This window comes from Sitophilus oryzae, unplaced genomic scaffold, assembly GCF_002938485.1.
Source record: "Sitophilus oryzae breed Bouriz unplaced genomic scaffold, Soryzae_2.0 scaffold_1441_pilon_pilon, whole genome shotgun sequence".
Taxonomy (NCBI): Eukaryota; Metazoa; Arthropoda; class Insecta; order Coleoptera; family Curculionidae; genus Sitophilus; species Sitophilus oryzae.
This window is the reverse complement of record NW_022146106.1, coordinates 872,321-895,631: the sequence shown is the minus strand read 5'-3', so window position 1 is coordinate 895,631 and position 23,311 is coordinate 872,321. Positions and strand designations below refer to the sequence as shown.

At 32.8% G+C, this 23,311-nt stretch overlaps 1 protein-coding gene across 1 annotated transcript in view; it reads right to left on the bottom strand.

Annotated features, from left to right (window-relative positions):
• LOC115876961 (cyclic AMP response element-binding protein A-like) overlaps nt 1-20,032 on the bottom strand; it is a 205,569-nt gene extending 185,537 nt beyond the window's left edge. The window contains exon 1 of the mRNA XM_030893010.1: nt 19,479-20,032. Within this exon, the coding sequence (XP_030748870.1) occupies nt 19,479-19,565 (87 nt within the window). The 5' untranslated portion in view covers nt 19,566-20,032. The remainder of the gene's footprint in view (nt 1-19,478) is intronic.
• Between the last annotated feature and the right edge of the window lie 3,279 nt (nt 20,033-23,311).

Sequence of the window (23,311 nt, the reverse complement as noted above, 5' to 3'; positions counted from 1 at the left end):
CAGCACGGCGCCGAATATGTCCATGGTTGGCAACAATGAATTTCAAACTCGCGCTCTTGATTACGTAACTAAAAGTTTAATTGATATCAAATATTATGTACATATGTCCATATTGTCCATGTTCTATAAGAATACACGTAAATTGTTCTCAACGGCAGGGGCTTATGTTCACTATTTTTTATTACATTCTTAATTCTGTAAAAATTAAGTACCCTCATGCTTCCAAATAATGAACTAATGCTGGTCTCTTGCGTTCCTTCGTTTTTTTTAACAATACAAATCTAATTCTAACATTAGGCATAAGATGTATTATATTTTGCTATGATTAATTCTTTCAATTTTTCTCCTATAACTAAAAATCGTAGTTCATCCGGGCGACCAGTAATTGAACACCGTGTAAACGTAGTTTCGTCAATTACTGCAATTGGCAACGTGTTTAAAACATAAAGAACAGGAAATACAGTTGCGAGAAGAGGGCTTATTTACTTATTAGATTCACTAGAGCACGAGCTTATAACTCGACATAAATATCTTATTTGCCTCTTTTCCCGTCCTTAAATAATGTTTTAAAATTATTACTATCTAGTTAATCTAGTTAATTTTAAATATATTATGATCATAATTAATAAATAGAAGACATATACAGGGTGGCGCCTCTCATACGCCGCGGAAGCTCCAAGGAGAACGGTAGTTTATATCTGTTTATATCGAAATGAAATTTTAGCAGCATATGTAGGTTAACTGAAAGCATTTTATAAAAATATATAGAATTATACAGGGTGTCCCCAAAAAAAGTTACACATCAAAGTTGTGTTTTTTCTAATGGAAAACCCTATATATTAATTGATTTTCGGATTCTAGAAAAAAAATAAAGGTGAGTTTTATTAAAGAAGCATATACCTAAAATCTAAGGATTTTGACATATTTCACATTTTGTGAAAATGAGGAGTAAATTATAAATTTCGATAACAGCTACCTAAATTTTAGTTGACCTGACTATAGCCTGATATTTAATTACAGTAACCATTGTACGTTAAACCAAATTGAAATTTGACCCGAAAAGTTATACAGGGCGAGACAAAATTAATATGGAACATTAGTCACTTTTAAAAGCAAGTTACTCCTTTATTTTAAATGGAACCCTCAGTATATTATTCCGGTGTTCAATGGAGAATTTATATATCTTTAAAATGTTATTAAGGTTGCCTACCCCCCAGTCAAAGATTTCCGTAGATATTTTAATTTTTATGATTTTGCGTCAGTAAATCTTTATTATTTGAAAAAATCTAGGTGGCTGTGTGATATACATTGTGTTAATTTAACAAAAATTAAAGATTGTGGAGTAAAATACTCAGGGGTAATAAAAAAATATACGTTTAAAACATATTTTAATTATTACAGAATTAAAACTAAATATAAACCTATAATTATGCGACAAAAATTAGCTAGATGAAATCAAATGCTCAAAATGCTTCCTTTCCTGTTAACTGCATAAAATGATTGTCTTTTCAAAATTATCTTTTCATTTTAATCTCCCTCGAAAATCAGCTACAATAATTTATCTCATGTTGTCGACACGAGTTTTTATAACACTGTCTTTAACATATCCCCATAAAAAACCAGAGTAGATAAAATCAGGAGCATTTAAGTATTCAATTAATTGGTGAATGCACACTGCATTCAACTAATAGAATCATATCAATTTTCTCTGATGTAGGATAAGTTTGCATTTTCGGCAAATTCCTGAGAATTTTTTTTGTTTTAACTGACAAAAAATTATAACTAGTTGTTAAAGTTGGACTAGTTAGACAGCTATGTTGAAGTAACGTCAGACATATCACAGCCACCTAGATTTTATCAAATCATAAAGATCTACTCAGATCAAATCATGTAAATGAAAATATCTAGGAAAATCTTTGTTTGAGGGGTAGGCAACCTTAATAGTATTTTGAAGAGACATGAATTCTCCATTAAATATCGGAATAATATACTGGGTGTTCCATTTAAAATAAGAGAGTAACATGCTTTTAAATGTTCAATATTAATTTTGTTTCACCCTGTATAACTTTTTGGATCAAGTTTTAATTTGATTTAAAGTACAATAGTTAATTTAACTACATATACAGGTTCTACCGGGTAAATTCCAATTTAGGTAGCTTTTATTGTAATTTAAAAATTGTTCTTTATTTCTAGAAAATGTTAAATATGTCAAAAACCTTACATTTTGGTCATATACTTCTCTTATAAAACTCAGCTTTATTTTTCTCCCAGAATCCGAAAGTCAATTAATATATAGGGTGTTCCATTACAAAAAACACAACTTTGATATGTAATTTCTTTTGGGGACACCCTTTAGAACTCTCTATATTTTTAAAAACTGCTCTGAATTAACCTACATATGCTTACAAAATTTCATTTCAATACAAACTGTCGTTATCCTTGGAGCCTCCGCGGCGTATGAGAGGCGCCACCCTGTATAATTAAGAATATAATAGTTTATTCTACATGAATTTCATAATTGATCGGTTTACTACTCGTAACATACAGGGTGGCCCTTAGTGCGATTAAGTTCACTATCGTCGTTATCGAAGATATGAAAAAAAATTATACATACATATGTTGCATGGTTTATATAAATATTTTTAGTATATACCCTATACTAAAAATATTTTTTGTATATGGGGTGTGCCAAAAAAAGTTAAGATACAGTTTTAAGTTTTTTTTTAATTGCACCGCCCATTTTTCTGTACAGATTTGGATTCAGCATATAGTAATTAGTACGTTATTAATATTTTCAGCGCTATGCAGTGTTGCCATTCTATTTCTTATTTATTGAAACTTTGATTAAAAACACTATATCCGAAAAGTGGTTAAAAAATAGAGTAAATTTAACTGTATTAATAAATAATTAGCTTCATTTTCCTAAATATCAAAGATAACAGAATAAACCCGCGAAAGAAAAATTTACATTATCTTATACAGGGTAATTTTTATGGTGTCGCCAACATCGCAATATTTAAAATGCTACATTTATTTTTTTTAAATGCACACCCTGCTTTAACACCCTGTATATTATTTTCATTTTAGATACAGAATTAAAAAGTGAACATTTATTTGTTTACAGTTTTAATAAATTTTTAACGGTTTTGCAGATAAGCCCGATGGTTGACACCATGTTAACAAGGTCAAAGCGTACTTGGATCAAATACACTTTAACCGTGTAAACGAAGCTATAGTCATACCAAATAAACTTTTAGTCACGTGATTAAGAAAATAATTATAAATATATAAACAGCTATTATTTACATCACAAAATTCACCTCCTTAACAGCACTTAAGGAGCATAAAGGGCCATTACTACCCTTTCCCGTTCAAAATATTCTAATAAGGTTGCGATGAGTTTTTTGCAACGGCTATTAAGCTATCTTGTACACTTCGCACTAAAAGGGGTTCTAAAAAGGACAATGTTCGGCTGCAAGGTCTGCTAGTAAAAAAAATTAAGCTTAAACTATCACAACACAATTAACCAAAACCAAAAACTTACAATACAAAACTAAAGTGTCAAAACGAATGACAATGTCAGGAAATAAATAAATAAATGTGGCAACCAGACATTTTTTTACAGCAGAGCTACCACCTGAATCCCCAGCGGGAAATTTAACTTCCCGTTATTCATGCAGCCCGGCGCCGAATATATCCATGGTTGGTAACAATGAATTTAAAATTGCGCCCTCGATTACGTAACTAAAATTGATTTGGTATTGCTTATATATTTTTTTAGTGACGACTGTGGTGACGATTTATTTTTATTTTCTATACCTATTATAAAAGCACATTACCATATGATAGTAAAAAAAAACAAAAAAATATATGATCGAAAAAAAAACTGCGTTAAAGTTGGCTTGGAAATGAAGATCACTGTAATTTTATATTATGTATTCCAGGTTCCAAGCCATTATAATGGCGTTATAATTTGATCATACGGTAGGATTTCGAAGTATTTAATAAATATTTGAAATACATTTTCTATGAACGTTCTAACGTTCTTTGATAACATAAAAAATAAGTTGTTAAAGAGCTCTACTCCAAATATATTTGCCAAATACTTCATACTTCATGATTTTTGATAAAATATTTTTTCAACCAATTCTAATACTATTTTTGATGTTATGTAATAAAAATGATAAATTTTATAACCAAGTCAATTAAAATCCATTTCCCAGATTATTATTTTTTATTTATTTATTTACCTATCTATTTTGATAAAGCAGTTTCAAGAAGTTTATTTATCAACTTAGTAAATGGTTTGTATGCACTATGTATGTAGGTCTATATGTTACACATGACTTTTTAGAATTTTATGTAATGTGTAGACATGTGAGGCTTAAAAATCTCGATTTTCTGGTGTATACTTATCTCTGATAAAAGCCACATATCCAGGCAAGATAATAAATACCTATACCAAAAAAACTTATTATTAGATAAAAACGTAAACCATTATGTGTGTGTAAGCGAATGATTGTATTACGTAAATATTATTATTTAATATCACCACATACAATAAATTACTTGAAAATCTTAAACGCATACATACAGAGATGATTATAAAAGATTTGATAATTTACTCTAGATTTGTATTTTTTCAGAAATAAGAATTTATTAAGTACTCTAAATTAATTAGAAAAAAAAGTCTTATTGTGGATTCTGTGAGTTTTAGTATCTATAGGGCGAGTCTTAAATAAGTACAAATATTTTTTGAGGGGTAGTATATTTCGACCCCAGAAACACGTCTATGAATTTTTTTTCGCGAAAAAAAAATTTTGGAAATTTATTTAATTTTTAGTTAAGAAACATAATATCTTCATAATATGACAACTGAGATAGTAGACTAAATTTACAAGAAAGAAAACCCAGAAAATATCCAAAATGGTGGTGGTTCTCAAAATTTAAGTAAAAAATCTCTTTTGATTTAATTTTTAAAGCAAAATGTCTCAGTTATTTTGGACTTATTTGAAATATGATAAAGAGAAAATATGTTTCTTTTATCGAGATCTACTAGCCCTGAAAATATTTGCACTTATTTAAGACTCACCCTGTACAATTCAGAAATAAGTATAGATATAGTCCGTCTAGAAAGTATCCGGAATTTTATATTTTTCCTAATTTTACTGTATTTTTTTTCTGTAACACTCTAAGACAACAGTAATCCCTCACGTAGGTTGTGCCGATAGTAGGCTATGACCAAATTCGCATGGCAACACCATCTGTCAAATATTGTTGATTGTAAACCGGCTTAAGATTTAAGAAATAATGTCGCAAGTAAAATAAAAGAGCAATGGTGGAATATTTGTATAGAAAAGATGTTCGAAACGTTAAAAAATTAGTGCAATTGACTGAACTAGGAAAAACTGCAGTAGTATATGAGACAATAAAGAGGATAAAAAATGGCACAGATATGAAGCATGGACCAGTTTCAGGAACACCGCGTAAGATTAGCGAAAACAATTTAAACGCTTTAGTGGCATTAGGACGACAGAATCCGCGCCGCGAAATAGGGTTTCGCAAATTGGGTAACAGATTTGGAAGTCAGCGAAAATTAAAAGTGTGTCCAGAAACCGTCCGCATGTCACTGGAAAAGACAAGGTTGCATATCAAGGAAGCCAAAAAAATATCCCTGCAATAACACCTCTACAAAGGCAGCGAAGAATGGATTTTTGTCAACGTTTTCAAGAGGATACTTTTAATAATGTTTTAATTTCTGACGAAAGTTGTTTCCAGCTTGGTGGAAACCACCTAAAAATCCTATCAAAAGAAAATGTTACCGTTCAAGTTTCAAAATTTCCCACTAAAATAATGGTTTGGGGACCAATATCTCAGCGTGGTGCTACACCTCTGTATATAGTTGATGGAACTGTTGATAGTGCAAAATATTGTAATATTTTAAATGGTTTTCTTCTTGAAACGGCTCATGTTTTATATCCAGAGGGGTGGCGTTTTCAGAAGGAAAATGCAAGATGCCATACGTCTGCCTATACTCAAGCTTGGATGCAAGAACACCATTTGGCAACAATTCCATAGCTAGCAGCTTCACCAGACCTTAGTCCCATTAAAAACATATGGGGACTAATGAAGATTGAAGTGGAACGAGCAGCTCCACGAAATAAACAAGATTTGATTCGCTGAGTTTAACAGACCTGGACTACCTCCACTGAACATTATGGTGTGGACCTAGTTTCGGGTGTACCTGGACGTTTAGTTAAGTGTTTGGAGTTAAATGGAGGTTGTATAAGTAAATAAAATTAATAATTTGTTATACTTTTTTAACTCAAGTCCTAAAAATATATATCGATAATTGTAATTTTGCTTTCTTTTTTCTGGATACTTTCTAGACGGACTATACAATTCATACCAAATAAACTTTTAGTCACGTGATTAAGCTTGACCGGCACAGCGATGCCCACTTTTATATATATTTTCTTTTAATCAAAATATTTTAGGAAACAAAAATAAAGTAATTAGAAATATAGAAACAGTTATTATTTACATCAACAAAACTCACCTTTTTAACAGCACTTTACAGGACATAAAGGGTCATTACTACCGTTTTCCCTTTCAAAATATTCTAATAAAGTTGCGATGAGTTTTTTACGTATCTTGTACCACTTCGTACTAAAAGAAGTTCTAAAAAGAATAATGTTCGACTGCAAGTTCTGCTAGTAAACATTTTCAAGCTTAAGGTATCACAACAATACTTGAAGACTACAGGGGAAAAACGATCTAAGTCACATTTTCTTACTTTTGAGATAAATGATTTTGAAACTTTAAAGACTAAAGGAAAAGAAATAATAAAATGTAGTGAATCGTAAGAAGTTTTTATCAATAGTTATATGTATAGACATTAACTGATTAACAGACAAAACATAGAAAAATAATTTGTAGCAAATTTGTTAGATAAAATAAAACTCGTATTCGCTTGGTTCAATGGAAAAGTGATCCAAGTCCATATGGAATAATTCTGTATGTGGTTACTCCGAGGATTACTCGTGCTGGAATAAAGAGAAAAATGTGTTTTTATTCTCATTTTTATTATTAATATTGTATTAATTATATTTTCTTAATATATTTTTATTTATTTCTTATTTTTATTATTATTTTTTTATTAATATTATTAGCATTAGATTATTTTTTACTTAGGAATGGCGATTTGTTTTTGATAAAATGAAACTACACTACTAGACAGTTCCCTTATGGTTCCACTAAAACATTTCCAGAATTTAATTTCTTTGAATTTAAAACTAGTGACACAATAGACATAATCAGACTTCTTTTCTTAGGCAGAAATAAAAAAAATATACTTTAATTGATATTACTCACCATATCTGCATCGTTTAGATGAGCATTGTTTGACGCACAAGGCAAATTTGTCTAGTAATTTTGCAGAGATTCATCTACGAACTTTTTCAAAAATTGTAACTGCTCATACTTGAGTTTGGGCAAACGAATTAGGTCAGCATAAAATTGTTGTGGTGCTGAATATACTCGTATAGCTATTTTTATTCGTTTTGTATGCGTTGATATGTTTAAAAACATGAAATATGGACTTGGATCGGTCTTCCGTGAATTCACGTGGACTTAGATCGCTTTTTCAAAGTATTAATATTTTAATCGCTGATTTTAGTGGACTTAGATAATTAATTCAGTGTTACATTATTTCTATTTTGGAACGGACACTTGATGGGCATAAGATGGCAGTGTTATCTCAATTTCCATTTTTTTGGACTTTTTCCCGTGTAGTCTTCATTTATTTAAACCAAAAACTCGTAATACAAAACTGAAGTTTCAAAACGAATGACAATGTCAGGAAACATAGATAAATGAAACAAGTTTAAATTGGAAAGTGCCCATAAGGACAATGTAAACACTATTTGGCGCTATTCTTGCAACGGTCGCGACCCAGAACTTTTGAAAATTTCGGAGCGGTTCGGCTTTTCCGGAATTATATCGCCAAATATTGTTTATTCAAATTTATTATTATTTTCGTTTAATTTTATAAATAAAATACAGTGTGTTGCATACAAGAAACTTTATTTTATATAAGGAGGCATGTATGAAATACCTATGAAACATTGCAAACTGACGTTATGCCACGATCCACGATGGTTTTTGCAGTTCACAGTTCACAGCACAGCTTTTTAAGTTTTAATGCCACTTTTTCACAATTATCACCGGTTGGAGTAAATAAAACTTGAATTAAACTCACAAGATAGCAATAATTACTTTGAAAATGGACGCTATAAACACTTTTCGGAATTTCTTTAATGAGAGCGGTTTAGATTTTGAAAGATTATTATGATTTTTGAAGATTCTGACTTTGACAAGAGAAAATTACTTCTGTTTTTGTTTGCCGTCGTTCTTAGCGACCGCTGTAGCAGCGCCAGATCTCATATAACGGTCGCGACCCAAAATAATTTCGCGACCTAAAATTTTTACGGGCTTTCCAATCTAAACTTATTGCATTTATCTATGGTCAGGAAATACATAAATAAATGCGGCAACTTGACATTTTTTACAGCAGAGCTACCACCTGAAATATGTCCATGGTTGGCAACAATGAATTTAAAAATCGCGCCCTCGATTATGTAACTAGAAGTTTAATTGATATGAAATATACATCAAATATCACAAATTTCTAAAAATAAATTTATTAATTTTGTTAAGTAATTTAAAAAAAATGCAGCTTTAGTTAACGTAACCAAACCTCTTATTTTACTTATTTCTGTAATGAAAGATAATTTTATATGTATTAATATGTAGTAACTGTAATATGGAATGTTAATTAATACCTGCTCGGTTCATACTTAACAAATAATTATTAAGAACATGTCTAAAATAGAAACAAATTTACATAAATATTTTATATGGTGTCTATTGCTTTGATTTTACTCATATTTTACATAATAATTTGAATAAGCAGTTATAACTTCGTATTATTGGTACACTATCTTTTTGATATCAATTAGAGAACTTTCAATAAGTAGGTATAAATTTAACAAATAATTTTGAGTTGAAAAGTTTTCAGTTCCCTGCTAAGATCGACTGTAAATAATTATCTTCACTTAATTTTAGAAACCCGTTTTATGATACTCATCAGTTTATTACTTACAAACTATTTAAGAGCAAATACGAAATATCTTTACAATGTACCTATTAATTTTCGATTGGTGTCTGTTGGAAAGCAAGGTTCTTTTTAATTCCTCTAATAGATTTTAGGTTATCTACCTATTGATTTAAGATATCTGTAAATCGGTAAAAAAATACAAGATCATTAATAATTTTTTTGATAAAGCGATTTCAAGAATTATATAAATAAAATTCTTGAAGTTCACGATAAAAGTACTTTAGTTCCAAGCATGGAATACACGTGCTATTTAATTTTATTGCTACAATAATGATATACGGAGGGTACAGGGTGGTCGAGATTGGTCTGTTTTAACAGAGAAACCGTATTTCCTGACTAGATGGAGTAAAACCGACATAGATGTCATGGGCTCGATTTCTGAGACACGTTTAGTGGCGTAAACTGCGTGTTGATATTTTCACTGCCAACTGAGATACGGGGTCTTTTTGAATTTTTTTACCATTTGGAAAATTGCCCATAACTTTTGTATTTCGCGAAATAATAAAATTCTGTAAAAACGTTCTTAAGGAACTTTTTTAAGCACAATCCTGTGGCGTAGTCAGTTTTTTCTATGCTTGCTGTTTTTGTCAGAAATAATGAAAAATATAATTTTTTAAATGGAAATCATAGTTGGCTATGAACTTAAAAAATGCTGGCGTTTAATCCTTTCCAACGATATAAAGTTATGGGTATCTATTTCTAAAAATGAGAGAAATATTAGGTTTTTTATCTTTATATCGAAGCGGGCCTTGATTTTGTGTTGGCCTATTTGACTAATTATTTATTATCACAATTTAATATTCTATATTATTATTTATGTGCATAATAAAATACTTTTGAGAAGGTAAATTAACATTCTATATTAGTATTAGTAATTACAATTGAAATCTATACAATAAACAAAGAACAAAACTAAAAAGTATTTTTTGAGTGACGACTATAGTTTTCTAAAAAAAGTCATTGAAATCGTCAAAAGTTACAACGATTTATTAGGCGAACTGGTGTAATAAGTCCAAAAGCTTGCCTAGTAGCCTCTGCAATTCTCTCGTTCCAATGGTTCTTCCCTTATATATAAGGTCTTTTAATTTCGCCCCTAAAAAAGTCGAAAGGAGTTAAATCACAGAATCTAGCAGACCAAGATATGGTTCCAATCCAATTCTCTCTAAATTCTTCGTTTATTAGTTCAGTTGTAACCCTGGCGTTTTAATTGTAATTGGTAATACTAATATAGAATGTTGATTTACCCTTTCAAAAGTCTCTAATTATACAGATAAATAATAATATAGAATATTAAATTGTGGTAAAAAATAATTAGGCAAGTAGGTCAACATAAAATCAAGGCCCGCTTCGATACAAAGATAAAAAAATAATATTTTTCGAATTCTTAGAAATAGATACCCACAACTTTATATCGTTGGAAAGGGTTAAGCGCCAGCATTATTTTAAGTTCATAGCCAACTATGATTTCCATTTAAAAAATTATGTTTTTTATTATTTCTGCCAAAAAGAGCAAGTATATAAAAAACTGACTACGCCACTGGATTGTGCGTAAAAAAGTGCCTTAAGAACGTTTTTACAAAATTTTATTATTCCGCGAAATACAAAAGTTATGGGCAATATTCCAAATGGTAAAAAATTCAAAAAGACCCCGTATCTCAGTTGGCAGTGAAAATATCAACAGGCGGTTTACGCCATTAAAAGTGTCTCAGAAATCGAGCCCATGACATACATCTATGTCGGTTTTGCTCTATCTAGTCGGGAAATAGGTTTTCTCTGTTAAAAGAGACCAATTTCGACCACCCTGTACATTGAATATACAACAAATAAGTATGTACCTAAGGTATACATCGCGTGACGTTTAAAGTCATAAGCCACTAGTTAAAAAACAAAAAATGGGTATATGAATAAAGAGTATATATGTATATGTTAGGTATAGAGTGTTTAATAACAAAATTAATAAAATTTTGCAGAGAATCTTAGGCCTGTAACAAAAAATGGGGGTACTCATTTAAAATAAGAAAGTTGTTGTCAACTTACCGGTATTTTGCGGAAGTGCCGCCATATTAAAAATCTTTTTAATCGATAGATCTCGTTGTGAAACAATATGATATGCAAAAAAGCTCCGATCTGGATATTGTAGTTCTTTAGAAACTTCACACGCTTCTGCACGCTCATCCTGGGACACCCTGTATAAAGTTTGAATATTTGTCACGGTAACGATTTTCTTTAAACGAAACAATTATAATAGAATTATCTTTTAAATTACTTTACTGAACAAACCAGAATGTTTAGGTATAGGAACATGATATATCGTTAGAAAGCAATTTTATTTATGTTTTGATTTTATAGCAAACAGATATAAATAATTTTTGATCTCCCTGTTTGATATCCATTCGAGTATCCATTTGATTGATTTAGGAAGATCGAATATGTCGACTTTCCTTAACCTATAAACCAAATTTCTGCCATCAATATGCCGAATTTATGATTTAATCAACGCTTATTCAAGATCATGTTTTTATCAATTTTATTTTTTATCTCAAAAACTGAGAAAAACTATGGATATATAAAAATAGTTTAGAAAAAATGTAATAATATACCAGGTGTTCCATCTTGAAATAACAAAGATTCCACCACTTTTAGAATGAAGCGGCAACACTGTAACCTTGAAAATATTTTAGATAGATGGAGCAGGTGCCTTTATGTAAAAATCCAAATTTTCAAAAAAATCCTATCGCCGGTTCTCTATAATACGGGTGGGAATTTCAGTTTCTTGGGAGGAACTAGTTCCTCAGTTCTAGTTCCTCCAGAGGAATAGTTCCTTGAATTAGGTCTTTAGGTCATAGTAGTTCCCGACTAACATTGACATCCCCGTTGCTTGCTAATGGATTTCGTTGTCAGTTAGAACTATTGACAGTATGATCTGTATAATTTTTATAATGTACGAAATATAACGAGACCTGTAATTGCCTATGTTAAAAACATATGGGTAAGTTTTATTGCAGTTAAAAAAAAGAAAAAAAAACTCAAATCAGAGTTTAAAAAACTCAAAAATCACAAATCAATTGGAGGAAATAATACGAAAGTTTTACGATTTTTTTACGCGTTTTGTTTTTGCCTAAAAATTCAGAATAACTACTTCGTTTTATAAGATATTTTTTAATTTTAGGGATCTAAAGTGAAACATTCCCATTAAATATTCAAAGAACAAACTAAAAATCAAAAACAGTATCCACGATAATTTTCTGTGGCAATTACGTCTACTGTGGCAATAGACAAGGCGGAATCCGTCGTCGCCGCCTTTGTAATATCTCGGATCTGCCTACTGATCAGATTACCGTAAACTATCCTTTTAACTAGTTCTCCTAGTTCTTCACAGTCCTTTCGGCCCGGGACAGGTAACAAACGGCTGGCACTTTCCATTACCGCCTAGCATCGGGCTACGATCGTGCTGGCCGATCCGTACGTAAACTAGTCTTTTATTTAGTTCCTCTAGGTCCGGATTCGATAAAATACGGCTGGCACTCCCCACTCCTGCCAAGCATCGGGCTACAATCGCACTGGCCGATCCGTACGAAAACTAGTATTTTATTTAGTCCCTCTTCCTCAGGTTCATGATACAATAAGGGTTAGATAAGATCCTTGGCGGTCGCAAATCTGTTCTCCGTGCGCATGACGTCACTCGGGTAGTAATTTTCTGTTAAGCTCCGCCAACTACATGCGCAATATCTTCTCTCAGAAGATCCCTGGCGGTGGCAAATCGGTTCTCCGCGCGCATGACCTCACCCGGATAGTAATTTTCTGTTAAGCTCCGCCCACATGCGTAATATCTTATCTAACCGTCCTTGTATCATGCCTCAGGTTCGGATCCGACATACGTATATTAGGATCCGATAAAATACGGCTGGCACTCCGCACGCCTGCCTAGCATCGGGCTATTATCGCGCTGGCCGATCCGTAGCCGTCGCATATTATTATTTATATCGGTCACTGTCTCGATCCCGGAATAGCAGGTCCTGAGGCTTTGAGAAACCGGGAATTAGTTCCTTTCATTCCGGGGTCGGAATAGTTCATTGGAACTAGTTCTAGTTCGTTCACGAACTACACACCTCTACTCTGTAAACGTCTAACATACCATGCATGACCGTGATCCACCCTGTATATTTTATAAAATTTATTTATAAAATATATTTTTTTAAAGGTCGTGGTGTAAGCTGCAAGCGCTTGTAAATGAAATTTTAGCATTTTAATCGCCAATGGCGAAAATCCCAACTATATTTATGTACTATTGTTTTTATTCTCGGCGTGTGTAAACTATTCCGCGTAAAGTCGTAAAGATCCGTTTTCGCAATTACGAGAATTATCGAAAAGTTCCATATCCTGGCTTTCACATACTTAGTGCACATACATATACTGAATTATAATATTACTTAATTATAGTTTTGTATTAATTAGCGTTTGCAATTAGAATATTAACATTACCTATTAAACGAGACAGTGCATTTTATAAAAATAAATTTTGACTTTAATATTATCTTTCGTTTTCAGTTAATAAGATAATGGTTGGATGTATTATTAGATCGATAATAAACCAAAAATAATAATTTCGGAGTGATTGCTAAGTATACTGTAAAAAGATAAAAAAAAGTAATACTAAGTAAAGTATAAAAATCCGAAGATGATGAAATTACGAATTTTTGAGATACTCACATGTGTTAACATTTTTAGGTTCACAATAAATATACTCCTGCACATTAAAAAGTGTAGAGTTAATAATTATTACATGGCTATATTCTAGCTAGAGAGGGCAATGACTTAAATAGTTTTAACTACTCATATAACTGTTTAACTATACGGAAAATGCCAGTGATTTAAAACGCTGTTTTTGTTTTAATATTCTATTTTCAGATTTATTGGTTACGGGATATTAGCACTTCAAAGAAAGTATGCCACTCTAAGTTGGAGTCTCTTCTTACAGTAAGTAAGTATGTCTTAAAGTTTTATAAATACTTATGCTATTCTCTGTAAAATTTGCCGGCACTGATATAATTAAAAAAATCGATTTATGATTGAATTTCTTGTGACCTACTTGTTATCCATATATCCATAAATTTTATCATCAAGTCCAATACTTTAAATGAAGTTTAGCATTACATTTATAATGCTTTATTTAAACCACTTGTTTTTAGGATTAGTGGATGAACATTATACATTAACACACCCATCTTACTTCATTTTTTATATGGCCTTTTTAGTATGAATAAGAGTAATATTCTGATGTTTATGTCGACAGCTAATAGATGTCATCCACAGAATCAAATCCCTCAAGTGGCAATGGGCAGGACACCTGGCAAGAAAAACGGACAACAGCTGGACCACAAAAATTACAGCATGGTACCCACAAGGAATTAAGAGACCCAGAAGACCAAACCTGAGATGGGACCTGAATATTAGAAAAAAAAAGACCAAAAACCTGAATATTAGGAAATTAGTAGGGATATCTTGGGCCCGCATAGCCAATAAACAACAATGGGCCCAACTACAAAGAGAGTATCTAAATATGCGAGGGATCATAATTGGAAATGATTGAATAAGCTGAAAATGATGATGATATCACATGATATCGACAGCAAACAGAACTTCTCAAAGAATATAAGGCTTTGTATCATTACATTTATTGTCCCTCCTTATTGACATTTTTCACCACTGTGCGTTATACGCCCTACAGGAAACCCGGTGAAGGGCGGGAACTATTCAGATCTAATATTACAGTTTATTAGTAAATATTAGCTCTAATATGATACAGACGAAATTATAATATGGTTAGTTTTATAGAATATTTCTATAAATTGAATAAAATTTATATCTACATAGTACACAAAAACTACTTCCAAGTTAAAATCCAAAAGCTGTTTCATCTAAATTATAGTAATTAACCGACAGTTATCATGCTGAGACACACAGAAGTTCATAATTTTGGTTAATTATAACTGCTAATCTAAATAATTCACATCATTAATTATGCAATAAATAGGTATTAGACAATAATTAAAAAAATGCATTGTTTTTATTTAAAGAAATATTACGTTCTCCGTGGCTTCATGTATTTTTTATTGACTGCATAATAATTTTAATACGTTTTTCCTGTTCCAAGCCATTGAAAATTTTAACCATTGCCATTGATTTTTACTTAGAATAGATAGAATATAGGTATTCCCATGTTTGTATGTTAAAGATAAAAGATAAAAGTACCTACATAAAAAATAAGCATTAATAAGTATAAATAACTCTTATTAATAACTCTTTTTATTCATTTTTAAAATAATACCTGGTATTTATTGTTTAAAAACAATTATTTTGGTAAATGAATATATTAGTTTGATTGTTTGATTTTACATATTCACATAAGAATACCTTTTATAGTTCAAAAATATAAAATTAAGAGTCCATTTCACATAAAAGTAGCAAAATAAGCGTTCGGCATTTAACATTTTATGTAAAACTGGCTAGGTTTTTTTACACAAATGAAGAAGGAAATTAAATATAAAGGCTTATACTATCTCCGTATTGTAGCACGGTAGCACATTTTTAAATAACTTCTTTATTTTTAAGATTTTTATCTTTAAACATCAACAAAATATTCCTTATGTTTGGACTAAATTTTCTCGAAAATAAAAACATAATTTAAAATTCCGTTACAATACGGAAATAGATTGAAGTTTTGTGATTACAGTGATATATAATTTATATGGTTTTGTAACAAATTGTTCGCTATTTTATGGCAAATGCTGAAGCTCTGCAAACCTTAATCAAAGCACGTGTGTTTGGAATTTTGGGTGTGACTTAACACGACAGGATCGGGCTAAGTCTTAGGCAGATTTCTGAAATATAATATATATTTCTTTCGGCCATACACCCGAAAGTACAGCGTAATAGGCTCTTAAGGCAATATTCTTACACCGATAGAATTATTCGATATAATATAATAAATATAAAAACAGTTCTATTAGTAAGAGATGTGCAGTTAAGAAAATACAATCTGTGAGAATGGGTAATATCTTTGGCAGGTAAAAAATTGGATAAAAATTATTGAAACCATTGCATTATTTTCGCAGTAAAAATTTTTCAGATGATAGTTTATATTATAATTACATAGCTGCAAATATGTCTGGCTAATGTGGAACATCCCGAAATCCTTGTTAAAGTCGTCCAACGCTCGTCAGGCGCGCTAAATTTGGCATTTTCAATTATACCGGTGATTGTTGTCATCTTTACACGTTTTTACTTTTCATAATTTATCATAAGAGAAATATTTGTTTAGGCCGAAATTTGACTATGCCTAAAAACACATTTCTCAACGTTTTGAGACCCCAGGAATCAGGGGCGCCGACTGCGTGGGTGCTCGGGTGCCCAAGCACCCACGAAAGAAAATTAGTGGATGCGGAGCACCCACGAGCCTAAGCATCAAAACTGTTCAGTTTAGCAACTTTAAGACACTCGCATCTCATCCCGCCCAACTCCCAATTCCCGACGTCTATTTCAGTAGTTCTAATGAAGTTTCCTCGTTCATTCTAGGTAGTTAAATCAATCCTGTTTTTCAACTGTTAAAACAGCAAGCAAATTAACATGGCATTACTTATTTCCTTTAAGCAACCGTTATTTTTATGCTTTTTTTACTTATTCCATAAGCGAATAAAATCCAAGACAGATGTGTATTTCGGGAGGCCATTTTTACTTAGAAAAAATGTGCCGAAGTGAGTCCGTAACTCAGCTTCATCAAGTTCATTAAAGATAGAACTGTACTATAAAATTGCGAGTGTGCGACAGGCTGTAATACAGGTTAAACTGCGTAGACTGGCCTGTTTTTAATAATAAAAACAAAAATAAATAACTGTGCGTTTGTGAGGGCTCTAAAAGTGTTTAGAGAGCTCATAAATTTATACAAGGTGAGTCTTAAATTAGTACAAATATTTTAGGGGTGGTATATTTCGACCCCAGAAACATGTCTATAAGGTTTGTTTCGTTTTTTTTAATTTGGTATTTGTCGAAAAAAATGGATTTTTAGTCAAAAAATACAATATCTTAATATTATGGCAACATAGGTAGTAGATTATGTTTACAAAACAGAAAAAAACAGTCGTTCTCAAAACATGGGCATAAAATATACATTTTTTTATTTTTATTAAGTAAAATAACTCGGTTTATTTGGGGGTTATCTGAAAAACGATAAAGAGAAAACATGTGTTTCTTTTATCGAGATCTACCAGCCCTGAAAATATTTGTACTTATTTAAGACTCATATTAATTATAATTATTCTAAATTGGAAGCGAATTGTAAACTACCTTAGGAATGTGTGTTCATATCCACGATAGCTCACTGTCAATCTATTTAGCTGGCCAAGTATATGAAATGTGCTATGTGATGCGAAAGCTTGTTGTGTATGATTATATTGTGTTTATCTTTGAGAATTTTTAGTCTTGACGGATAAATTTGTTTATATAAAAACCCTAAGCTGTCCCCCTCCCAATCTCGGATATCTCTCCACTAGTAGCTCTTCTCAGCAACTTTTAGCTTCGTTTATTTTGTATCTCTTTATAAAATACAGTTACACTATCTGTCTGTTTTTTTTAATGCCTACCCGTACACGATTGTAATGGGTAGAATTAATATTTTCACAAATTGGTATCTGTACTAAAAAAAATTATTTCTGCACAACTAAAATTATACTCAATAAAATTGTAAAAATGACAAATTGATATGGTATTTTTCTAATATTGTTATGTATGTTACATATGTAAAAAAGTGTAATAAATACGACAAATGTAACAATCTGGAAATTTGTTACATTTACTCATATTTGATGAGCACCCATGAGGTTTCATAAAAGTCGGCGCACCTACCAGGAATCCAAAAAACATGGTTTTAGCAAAATGTCAGTCCGTCATCAAAAAACTTCATTCGCAATTGTAACTTCCTCTCCTCATTTAGCTACCTGACTTGTGAGTATGGTGGGGCTTTCGTGATTGTAAATGATGGACAAACGTGTATTTTCTATGAAATTATAGTACTATTTATCATGTGACAAATTTTCAAATCCGGGAAAATAAGAGCAAAATTTTGTAATTTTTGCAATTTTCAAGATGCCGCCAGACCCATTTTCGTAAATCGGCCAGACTTGCTTTTGATTACAGTTTATGATGGTATAAAATAATACGTCAAATTTCAAGCGTGGGAAAATAAGGATTACGGATTTCAAAAATCTGTCGAATTTTTGCATCCGCAAATTTTTAGCCTCTCTGACTTTCCAATTCATTCATTTGGGATGTGCCAAACTGTTTTATTTCCATTAATTCAATTATTCACTTATAATAAAAAGGGAAAATAAGAGAACTTGCCTTTTTTATCTAGTGAACCCATCCGAAAATTTTAGCTGGACTCGTTCAATTGTCATTTTATATCACCATACAAACAAAGTATTTCATATTCACCCACTGGGAAAATAAGTACAAACACAATTCACTGCCTCCTGGACTATAGAGACTGTTTTCTTATTATTAAGAATTGTGTGTTCCATAGGCTTGACTCCCTATTTTGATGCGCTACAAACTGATAATGAGTAGAAAAAAATATAATTTGACCACAAACTGAACATTTACTGAAACCCATAAGTATGGGTTCTTTAGTAAATTACCTTTTTACCCCCTTTTATATTCTCATTTCATATTGTTTGTTAAACTTTAACTGTTTATTGTGTCGAATTATAAGACGAACATTATTTTAACTTTTTCAGCGACTGACCTAATGATAACTAAAGGTTCCATAATCTAGTTGTTAATTTACTTCATTTTTACCTCTGATTATGAATAGACAATGCTACTTAGTAGGAATTTGGTCTTTGTTTTTCACAATAGACTCACAATATCTACAATTCAAAACTTATCTATTTTTATTAAGGATGATATCTAAAGTATTCTAAATATAGACACTTTACTATTATTTAAGAAGTTTTAAAGCAATATTTGTACTGTGAATATTTGGAATATTCCCTGGGTTAACTCGCAACTTAGGAATTAGGAATAAGTAATAACTTCGAAATTAGGAATAATTATTTGTTATTAAAAATTGGCGGCAAAGGTGAATTCCTAATTTCAAAAAATTACTTTTATAAAATGGTATTGTTTCATTTCCCATACCTTGCTTGTTTTCGAGCGGTATTCATGAGAAGTTAATTATAAATATTCGAGTGTTTTATTATTCTTAATTAGGGCCTGAAAGATATTTTTTAATTAACTCGCTTACCGGGTCCAAGTCAGATTCCCACAGTTCTTTCAAGTCGTCAGCCGAGCCGATGTCGTAGAACTTATCCACCTCAAAACAAGTTTCCATGGCGTTCGTGTGTGAGTATGTATACGTGCGTGTGTATCGGGCTTAAGCGAATCGAAGAAGGGAAGAATTCAGCTCCGCGCTCTGTTTCCGTCAATAGTTTAGATTTCTTTCTCCTAATTCCAACGATTTTCCGCAGCTAAATTTTCCATATGGACAGCTTATAATATTTTCCACACAGTCGAGCGCGAACACAAAAATTCGAAACAAACGCGAAAGTAAGGCACGATTCGGAAGGATTCCCACGGCGGAAACGGCCTTCGTATCGAATTTGCCGGTAACCTGTTGATGGATGGGTCGAGGAACAAACAACAGGTGAACGTGCGTTCGGTATCTGCGGTGCGCGTTCGTTCACTAGGCACGGCGTGGCGCGGCGAACAGCGACTCTCTCGACTGGAGTGAAGAGAGAGAAAAGAGGGCCCGATGCGGTCTCGCGGGGCACCAGCTCGACGTCGAACGGTAAATTGAAAGGAGGCGGCCGCGGCCCGGCCGGTGCCCCGAAATCACGTTCGGCGCACTACGTGTGCGCGCCGTGCCATACTTAACCCCTTAAGCAAAGGCCTTTTTCCCAAAGTAGTATGGCTTGTAGATTGTTGATTGTGTGGGAGGGGGGGACCGACTGCAACCTTATAGATCTATTGTGTTCCCCCTTCTTGAGTTATAACTCATCATACAGTCTCAGGACTTTGACAAGAGGCAGTATCTGACACGGTTTTAACCCTAAAATGTTTTACGTGTTGTTTCATCACAGAATATTAACTATATTAATTAAACTGTGGTTTTACTGAAGTTAGTTCTCCATCTCCGATATCAGTCGTACCAAAGTTTATGGCACGAATGGTTGTCGCCTCGGCGCACTTAGTGATGTGATCTTCTGGTGTTTCCCCACCGACAGAATTTGCATTCGCCGTTTTTTCTTAGCTTCAATCTACTGATGTCTTCTTCTTTATGTGCCTCGAAGAACGTTGGCTACCATCAATGACACTTGTATTTTATTCGCAGCTCTTCTAAACAGCGTGTTGGTTTTTACTCCGTACCACTCACGTTCTTGAGCCAGGACGTCCTTCTTCTTTCAGCTAAGCGTCACCCTTCTATTTTGATGTCCAAAATATGCCAGTTTTCTGGTTTTTATGCTTTTTCTAAACACGGTACTCGTATTCAGAATCTCCAACATCTCTGACATTACTGATTTTGTCTACCCGAGATATCCTTAAAATTCTCCTGTAACACCATATTTCGAAGGCTTCTATTTGTCCCTATTCAAGGTCCAAGACTCCATTCCATACAGCAAGGACGAAAATACATAACATGTTAATAAACGAATTCTCAGAGGTAGGGGGAGGGTTGGAGTTGGTTGGAGTCAATGACTAAAGGATATGAGGACATGTAACGCCCCTATACGGGCTGCAGCAGAATTTGTGACCTTTTTTTTTGTTTTGGTGGCAAACAATGAGTCATCATTTGGTCGCCAGCGACAATTTTAGCGATTTTTAATAGTTTGTGTGTAGTAAACTTTGTATAAACTTTATTACAATGGTGATTAGGTGTTCAGCTTTCAAGTGTAAAAGCAGCAGCGATAAGAAAGAGCCAGGAGTTACGTTTCATAGGTAAATAAACAGTCCACTCCAACTTTTTAGCGTTTTCTTATTGAATTCGATAATTATTCTTCAATTTCAATTAACATCTATATGTACTTGATATGTGCTATACGTCGATACTAGTTTTGTACCTTTTGTTAACATTTTAATACGTTTTTTTCGTAATTACTTAGGATGATACACCATAGGCGTAGTCAAAACAATTATCAAAAAATATAAATATTGCTTCAAACAGCTAGATTAAGAAAAATATGTGCCACGGCACTGTTTGGTGACATCGTCACAATTTGCTCTCGGGTGTTATTTGTCCTTGGATTCTTTAGTCATTGGTTGGAGTTCTTTACCGGGTAAAGCACTGTACTCGTCTTTCTGAACTCAACCTTACTATTAGCCCTAGCCCAGCCTCTACTGAGGCACTGAGGTGGTCATTGATTAACAGACAGTGTCCTGTTAAAAATTCCAAGACAATCCGAAGACTGTTCTTACTTAAATTGAGGAAAATCTTTTGGATTTTCCTTAATTTTGGAGTTTTTTCGGTTGTAAGTCCTGATAAATTTCTTCGATTATCTTACACAGTTGGAGATTTCTCATTACAGTTACGCATGGAGTCTTTCAAGTTCTTGAGCTCTACTTTAAAAAAGACATAGTACAGAGCAAGATTCCAGCAAAAATTCCTCCCGATGGATAGACTAGCTCTCAAAACTCACAGACAAACCTTGTGCACATGCTGGTACATGGCACACGAACTACAAGACAGAGAACTATGGAAGCAAACTACATACATCACTTTAACCTGGCCAGTTGTCTTGCGGGGGCAATGTCCAAGAAGGCACAAATTGATGTTTCTTTGCTATCCAGGCTTGCCTGTATTAGCTCCGTTAGTTGGTACAAAGCAGTTTTTGTGAAAATCTGCCCTGCCTATATGCATGCTGACTATAGTGTAGTTAACCAAATACGTTTCTAAAATTTATTTGGATTTAACCTTTAGATAATTTTCTCCAATATGGTTGTCCACTACTTTCTCCACCGTTTTTAGTATGAACGATGTGACACTAATAATAGGCCTAAATGATTTCGCGTTGGCCCAATGACTTGACCTTATTTTGGGATATGATTTTTTGCTCTTCTCCAGCTCTTTTGCTCTTCTCCAGATGGTTTATAAGGCTGAAAGATACCAATAGCCCATTTCAGTTTTTGTTCTGTTATATTTTTTGCGATATCTCAAACTAGTATTTGACAACTGGAATACTAATCTGACGTGCCAATTCCTTCGATACCTTCACAAAATTAAGTAATCAGTTCGTAAAGGGTGTAAATAGAAAGAAGAGACCGCTCAATATCTGTTATGTCGAATGTGAATAATAATGTTGTCAGGACATTACGTTCAATTAAATTTCTAAATTAGGTTGAATGGCGGAGTTAACCTATGTATGGGTTTTCTGGCCAAGTATGCATAAAGGAATCCAATGAGGCCTAATGCCTAACTGCCACACACTACACACCTTTTGGATTTAATTCCCTCCATCGATAATATCACTTGCCTAGCTCCACAAAGTCAAATCACTGTATTAAACTCTTGAAATTGTTTTAGACATTGGCCTAATAATATCATAGTAGAAGGAAAAGAGTAGTCACACTCTCCCAAATATGTTCTGCCAGTTTTTACAATCTGTCGAATATCGGCAGATTGCAGAGCGTTTCACCTGAGTTCCGTCCGTCGACCTGCGACGTTCGAGCATTGCGTCCCGGCACAGAGACGAATTGACAAAAATGAGTGCCTTACTGTGTGCTGCTATTGGTTGTATTAATAATTCAAAAAATTGTGATTTGAGTTTTTTTGAGAGACATTTGTATTCAGGTAAATTTTCTCATGACTGATTACTATTTAATAATTTGATATTATTTTCATTTAAACCTCAATTTTTTATCAATTTTACTTTTGACAACCATCCCTTGCTTGTTTAACGAACTGCACCATCACTGAACAAATATTTGCTGGTACCGAAAAAAACTGGAAATCCCGGTTCCTTAGAGGCATGTTACCGCAATTACCGGTTCCGAAAAACAGCTCCGGTTCCGGAAATGCTATAACGTACCATAACTACAACCATGAATCGCCCTATACAGGGTGAGTCTTAAATAAGTGCAAAT